Raw genomic sequence first — 7,836 nt, 5'->3', positions numbered from 1 at the left:
CAGTCTTCCATCAAGTCCCACAGTTAAAACTGGTTCTTCTACCTAGGAAAGGCTTTGATGGTTCTCAATACAAATTATTTTGCAAAATCATTTAATACATTCCTTAGAAGAACCTTTCATCTCTCCAGAATTTGAATACTAGTTATTTCAACATTTAGAAAATAGCTTTTGGTTCTTTATGTAGATACTTGAACTGATAAAGAAAAAAAAAGATGTATTGATCTGTGTTTTCCATCCCTTCCCAGCTATATTTGTACAGCTAAAAATCCTTCATTCAGACTGCTCATTTATTTTTATTTATTTTTACAATCTTTATTTGCTAAAATTGGCAAAATTTGCAAAGGCATCTTGCTTGGGTTGTACAGTCCCAGGAGTCATAGAGGTCATAGAGATATTGGTTATTCCCATTCCTATTGTGCCCATCAAACCCATTCCTGTAGCTGGCACTCCCATGTTCATGTTCATTCCCATCGTTCCCTGGTTCAACATAGGCATGGGTCCCATGGAAGTCATCCCCATCGTACCTGGCATCACACTGGACATTCCCATGCCCACAGGAATGGAGCCTCCCATCACTGGGCTTGTCTGGGGTCGAACAGGCATCATGTTAGGTTGAGGATTGAGGTTCACAGCTGCAAAGTTTTGAGTCATGACATTCATAGGCTGTTGCATATCTGCAAAAAGAGAAAAGGATGCAAAAATAATCAGAGTCTGTTTGAAAGTGTTTGTTTAAGTAACTTGTGTGAGAATAAAGATGTGATGCACTGTGAACAAAGAAAGATACGATAGCCAAAACGTAGCTACTGTACTCTTTTCCACATTTTCTATGTGATGACTCAGAAAACGTTTACAAATAACTTTTAAATAGCATGCATTGCTATAAAATACTACTGTGTGAATTTTAGAGAAGTTCTAGCAGTTCAGGAAGCCTGAAATGAAGATATGGCAACAGTGCAAAATTTACTGTAAAGATATGCAGTTACCAGTCTTGTCAATCTTGTCAACCTCTGTTCAGATAATACCACTCGTGTCAGCAGCATTACAATAGTTTAAGAAAACAATTGTGGCTGAACACAGGAAAACAGTAATTAGCAAAATACTTCATCTCAAGGACAGTTTACTAAACACCCAGAGAAAGCATGAAAGCAAGACAGAGCATCAACAAAAACTCACTTTGTTGCTGCATCATGGTATTAAGTGATGGCTGCTGGGGTTTGGAAGGCTGCATCCCAGGTACTAAATTGTCCAAACTGATATTTACACTGGGATCTGACCAAGTTGAAGGTAGAGTTTTGCTTGCACTCTTCGGTACCACCTCTGTGCTTGCATTATAAAGAGAATTAGGCTTCGGCATCATAGTGTTCACACTCTGCAGGGGCTATGAAAAAAAAAAGTTTGTTGGCATACACTGGAAACAATACTACTAATAGGCTTCAGGACTAAACAGCAAGTGTTTACATTTCCACAGAACACAACAAAAAGCCAATGAGATTATTCTATGAACTTCAGCTCTTCCAAAGCATCACTGCCGTTTGCTGTTACATCATTGGAATAGGTTAAAATAGTATCAAGATCACATAACTATGCAGTATTGAACATCTATAGTCAAGTTTTGAACTCAGATGTACTGATTTTTAATTCCTAATATCAAGTTGACCTGTTACGGTTTCCAAAAAAAAATCAGTGACTTCCACATAAGCAGGCAGCTCTGGGTTTTGGGAAAACAGACTAGTCGTCACCTCCACATACCTGAGGCTGGAAACCTGTAACATCCAGTGGATGATGGCTTTAAGGTTTAAAATGTCATCAACCTCTTCTTCCCCAACAAAGCAGCAACACTTCATAGAACAATGGAGATCATCTAAGGGAAGACCAGCTTATAAAAAGAGGCCTTTCAAGAACTTCCAGCACCTTTTGTTTACAGGACATTTTGTCATTTTCAGACAAAATATTCTGATGTAATGCTGGTCACAACATCTGTGTGACTAGGTATGGATTTCAAGAGTGGAACGGATCCAGTTTCAACATTGTGATTAAGGAGAGGCAAAAGACTGAGAAACCTCATTTAGCAACTGTACAAAAGGCAGCATACCTGTGACCTCGACATGGGTAAACCGACGCCCACAGCATTGGAGCTCATCATAGAGAAATTCATACTTTGTGAAGAGGTCATGGTTGTCTGAGAGGGTCCCATCAAATCAAAAAGATCTGTAGAATTTGAAGCAGCTGGAGGCTGGCCAGAAGCTGGCTGTGAGACACTGAAGAGCTCCATAGCTGGCTGCTGTGCTGCACTGCTGAAGAGCTCACCAGATGAAGCACTGGGACAAGGAGAAGCTTGGTTGAAGGCACTCCAGTCACCAAAGTCTCCATTTCCACTTGTTGTTGTACCTGAGGGGAAGGGAAAAGTGCAAGTGAAAGATGGAAAGAAGAAAGGTAGAAGGCTTAAAAGATGGCACTAAACAAATGCCATACTCCATGAACTGAAACAAATGAGAGCTGATCTGTGTCCGTCCAGATTAACATCTGCAGGTAGAACCTCCATCTGGACATCATTCTCTCTCATGAATATTCCAACAATTTTAACAAGGTAGCAAAGGAAATATGAAACATCCATACACAGAAAGAAGGATGTTTGATAACATGTCACCTGTGGATACAAGACAAACAGGGACAGATTATCTCTAGCTGAAATACAAAGATAACTTAAGGGTAGATTGGAGTCTCTAGTAAAAACAACACCTAAAACTTGATTTTTTAGCTCAGAGTTGTATTATTTGGTGAGAGAACCATTACTAGAAGTCAGCCACTTGAAAGAAATTCTGTCATGATAGAATGCAAAACCAGCTACTTCAAGATCTGTATATATACAATCAGTAACCCTTTGCATAAAAAAATGCTGAGAGAAATAAATAAAAAACCCTTTGTAAACAGGTTATTAGAGACTTATTTGAGGTGATCAGGAATTATTTCTTTCCATCCTATGAGGTGCTCATGTAAAACACATCAAGTTTTTCATATTTTCCTTGGCATGAAGCAGAAATTCAATCTTGGATCTAATATACCCTTCAGAAGAAGTTTTGCTGAACTCACAGGTCATGACTGAAGTTTGTTTCATTTCAATATAACAGGGTTTTTGCAGACAAGCGTTTAAAACAAAACACAGCAATTAGCAGTGAGACAAAGAGAGCTGTAAAATGCCTTACAAGCTGTTTATACACAACTGCAAGGATACCTATTTCAGAATCACAGAGGTCCACAGGCAGAAACCTGCAATCTGAGAGCATATAACCCTTGAGTCAAATAAAGTAGATGTTCTCTTCCTTAAAAACATGTTTTTCTATTAACCAGAAAAGGGTTACTTCACAACAGTAATAGCAAAAGAAGAGATTAAAATAAATACATACAGGAGATGCTAAAAACACAATGTCATTTAAGCTGCTTTCATTACTACATCGTGAATCTTGTTCCATGTTTGGGCCATTGTACAGGTCAGCTTTTTGATTATATCACTGGTACACTTGTGGCACGTGAGCTAAGAGACACACAATGTCATTGCCATGTGAAGTGAACCAAGTTCTAATGAACAGTTAAATCATCCTTTGAATTTCTTTAGACAAGCTAATAAAGATTCAGACACATAAAAGCTGGGGTTGATGAATCTAGCGACAGTTTCTGCTTCCAAACTACATGATGTCCAGTTCAGTAACAGACACCCACAGCAATTTTAACTGCATTCTATTACTAAAAATCTAACAGCATGAACATTTACATACAATATAAAAGATTATCAACATGCATGCACGTTCAGCCTTCAATTATTTTTATATTTACCAGCAAATAAAGAATAGTAGGAGTCTAAATTGGTTCACAAAATCTAAGTACTGCCAACAATATTAGTGCATTTAATGCACTGATGTTCATTAGCTTAGGGCCTTCTTAGAACATTTGCTTTGATCTCCCTCACAAACAGGGACTATATTAGAATATTTCAATTAGTATTACATATTAAAAATTAAAACCTACTTTAAATATTCCTGATAGAAGAAGCACACTCAGCATTTACTTATCTATGTTCAGATCTGTGCACTGAGCACCAATAATGGAAACGGGGGTAAAACGTATGAGGGTTTGCCCCTTCAGTAGGGCTTCAAAGATGATTAATCAAGAAGGAAAGGATTTCTAGAGGGGCTTACGCTGTTCAGGAATGATTAATCATTTTACAGGCCTCCTTGTCCCTTGCATAACGGTGATTGGAATAGATTAATCACATTAATGCAGATAAAGGATTGTATCAATTTAGGTTGTATTAACACACAGATTATTTGCATAGTAGGCGGCTTTGTGTTTGCCAAACAACTTGGTTTTGACTGAGAAAGCTTGTTAAAAATTACAGCAGTTCTTTCCTACTAAGTAAACTAAAGGTGTACCAACTAATGCTTATGTCCAATACAGTCTTCCTGACACAGCAACAGAAAAAAAAAAGACAATCACAGTGCCTAAAAGTGTGTCACAGGTAGATCTGCTGATCTCTCCACATTCTGGACTGTTACATCCTCACTGAGAACACCCAGGTACAAGCACCACTGCTGCCCAAGTTAACTTCACAAACAGCAGCAAGTCCTTTCCCTCTGTATTCACGTGCATCATTGTTCTGTCTGGATAATACTGTAGGTTGCCAAAACAAAGTTGATTCTTTGAGGTGGCTTCTTAGCATTATTTTTCCAGTCCAAATTTTAAGTGAAATTCTGTCCATGTTGTTTTTCAGACAGTGGCTGTGTGTACATGGTAACCTGTACTCTTGCATGCAGAACGCACATGCACTGAGCCAACTGCCTGGGCATATGAAAGCTCTAAACTGTGGCCCATGCTGCCAGACAAGGGCAAATCTGAGTGGTGTGCTAATGAGCATTATTAATATGTTGTTCTCCTGGTTGGCAAGGACTTGTTTATGTCTGACTTCAAATCTAGATTTTTTTAAGTAGATTTTTCTTAAAAGGGAAGTGAAATTACAATATTATTTAGTCAAGCTAGAAGAAAAGTGCCAGTCAGCTTCATCCCTGAAATGCATATAGGCAACAGTCAGTGACATATTGTATATGAGGGACATACCTTGGCTGAATTCCCCTTCAACGTGCTAATCTTTCCACTAGTAACCCATAATGCACTGCAGATTGTAAACAGCTTGTGCCTTAGAATTCCTACATTATGCCATCCAACAATGTCAGCATGATTCTCTCTCTTTAAACAACTACAATTTTTATTTTTAATCACAGAAGATAAGTGGGGGCTGAGGCTGTCATTTTCTAGCACAGGTGGGTTCCTATTTTCCAATTCACACAATTTTATCTTTTTTTTTTCCCAACTTACCCATTTAATTTACTGCCCTGCCCCCATCTTTAAAGTTCTGAGAACCAATCTAAACATATGAGGACCAGTGTGTACATATTGCTTGCAAACTGTTAGTCAAAGTATTGAAAAAACCAACTTCATGCAAATAGTTGAGTAACCTTACACAAGGCACTGGGAAGATCCCAGTGATTAATAATCTGAATAGTCTTATCACTACAGCCTATTTCCCAACCATTTTGGAAACACAGATGCTGTCATACCAAAGCATTCATCATTGTAGAATACCAGTTAAAACAGCTTTTTGCCCACTATTAAACCCACTTCTAAGTTGCTTAATGAATGCTCTTCAGCCAGCATTTAGACCCACACTTGTTTGTTTCAGGTTTTACTAAATCACTTTCTGTTTCAGTCAATTTCAAAATTAGATTTGGAGTTAGAATCTAAGTTTTAAGCATTTGTTTTAAAATGAAAAGTGATATATTTGGAACCAACATTTTCCCGAAATGAAGTCTATTAAAGTTTCAGGCCCACGAGACAAAAATTGTGCTAGACAATGAATCTCTTCCTTACACAATACCAACACTTGTGGACCAGCTCAATAAACAAAATTTGCCTTGAAAAAGGAAATGACTTTCAATGAGAGATGCCACGTGGCACCTCTTCCATCCTTTCTCCACTTTAACAGCATTTCAATCTGTAAATTAATCCTACCTTGCGATGATGGGAAACTTGCTGAAGCAGCAGCTGAACTAAAATCAGCAAATCCTCCAAATGGGTCAGTTGATGCATCTAGAAACAGAAGGGAGACAAGTGCTGTTACAGGATTGTGCAAAGATCCATTGCAATAATTGCATGCAGAATTTATGAAAAGCCATTCTGCATTTGGCAAGACGAATTTATTGATTGTGCTAAGTAAGTCCACAGTGGTTTTCTTTTTCATCACCATACCATATTTACACAAGCCTGAGCAACAGCGAACTGGATTATTTCTAACTGCACTGCAGATTTTGCAGTTCTGTTTTCTTAGGATCCAAGTTTTTACTACTACTAAAAATAAATTGCGAGAGAATAAAAATGTTAGAAAGTATTCAGATAGTGAGGGATATGGCCAGCTTGCAGTTTATGAAATTAAAACTTCAGAATTTTTTTATATAGAAGCCAGATATTCTCACTGTAAAGAAGTTAATTTATTATGCCTACTATGAAAAATTAAATAACTTGTGCTTAGTTTTTGTGTTACTTAAAGCATGAATGATTTTGCAGTGAACTCGAATTGAAATTTCAAGGACATGGCCTGCATTTATGTTTTTTCTTGCTTTTTTGTTTGCTTTCCTTCTGCAGCATGAACATTAAGATTTCCAAGTAGACATCTAAATTATTAACTTCTGAATGTACAACAGGAACATTTCGTCACTAAAAAAAATATACAGGCAAGGTATAGAAAAGGTATTATTCTTATTCTTAAATCTTCCATTTTTTATATAAGCTTTTTTTTTTTTTAAAATAAATCAGAAATAGTTTTAAATGAATCTGTCACTTATCCTTGCTATTACTTTTAGCTAGCTATTCCACTGACCTGAGAAAGCTGAGAGACTGACCTTTTTTGTTTGTCCTCAAAGATTTCACCTCTAAACAGACCTGCCCTTAGAAGGAGCTGCAGCAGTTCCATTATTTTGCTTTTAGTGTTATGCGTACATTATATAGGTTACATCACAGCTGCTTAGCCTGCAGTGCTTAGAAACTAGCCAGGTGGGACTGGAACATCTGTGCTGCACTCTAACACCACCAGGGACAGCTTCCAACATCTGGTGCCATTTCTGAATTGTCTTATCGCTGCAAGACATTCTGCCCCATCTGCTACTCTCAACTGGGTTAATTAAACTAGAACCATCTCCTTTTTAATAAATGGCTAGCAGTAATAAAAGGAACCATTCACTTTCTAATACATGCACACTTGTATTTCTTTTTAATGTTATTTTATTGTAGACATTGCTAAGAAGGCAACTGTTCTTCCAGGGGGAAATATCTTTTCTTGCAGGGTGTGTAACATATGGTATAAAACATGAGAACCACAGAAGGTATTGCAAGGATGGTCTCTCTGAATTTTCAGAAATATAGACTACTAAAATCATTTTACTGCTGCTTCAAAAGGGAAAAAGATTCCACTAAGCTAAAAAAAATTCTTCACCACAAACCCTGAAGTGATGCAATAAGCATTTTATAACAGAAATGTTTTGATGTTTACTCTGTCTACTGCAATGTACATCCTCAATTCTTTCTTCCCCACCACATTCTGAACTCTGTAAGACAGACACAGGGAATGGTTGGAAGGCTTATAAGCAGAATGAGTAGCAATACTGTACTCCCGAATTCTTCTAGATTGCATCCTAAAACAGAAAAACAAGCTCACATGCTATGCCTATTATCCTTGGGTTGTCTGTCAAAAATGCAGTTATTTGATTTTTAAAAAATATATTCTAACCCCAA

The 7,836-nt window shown here is 37.4% G+C and overlaps 1 protein-coding gene across 1 annotated transcript in view; it reads right to left on the bottom strand.

Annotated features, from left to right (window-relative positions):
• Nucleotides 1–198: 198 nt before the first annotated feature.
• The window catches only part of CLINT1 (clathrin interactor 1), a 46,791-nt gene continuing 39,153 nt past the window's right edge, over nucleotides 199–7,836 (bottom strand). The window contains exons 9-12 of the mRNA XM_048960173.1: nucleotides 6,061–6,138; nucleotides 2,093–2,388; nucleotides 1,174–1,378; nucleotides 199–674 (exon numbers count right to left, since the gene is read on the bottom strand). Coding sequence (XP_048816130.1) covers nucleotides 313–674; nucleotides 1,174–1,378; nucleotides 2,093–2,388; nucleotides 6,061–6,138 — 941 coding nt within the window. The 3' untranslated portion in view covers nucleotides 199–312. The remainder of the gene's footprint in view (nucleotides 675–1,173; nucleotides 1,379–2,092; nucleotides 2,389–6,060; nucleotides 6,139–7,836) is intronic.

Source organism: Lagopus muta, chromosome 14, assembly GCF_023343835.1.
Source record: "Lagopus muta isolate bLagMut1 chromosome 14, bLagMut1 primary, whole genome shotgun sequence".
Taxonomy (NCBI): Eukaryota; Metazoa; Chordata; class Aves; order Galliformes; family Phasianidae; genus Lagopus; species Lagopus muta.
The sequence above is the reverse complement of the archived record's forward strand: the minus strand, read 5'-3'. Positions and strand labels throughout refer to the sequence as shown.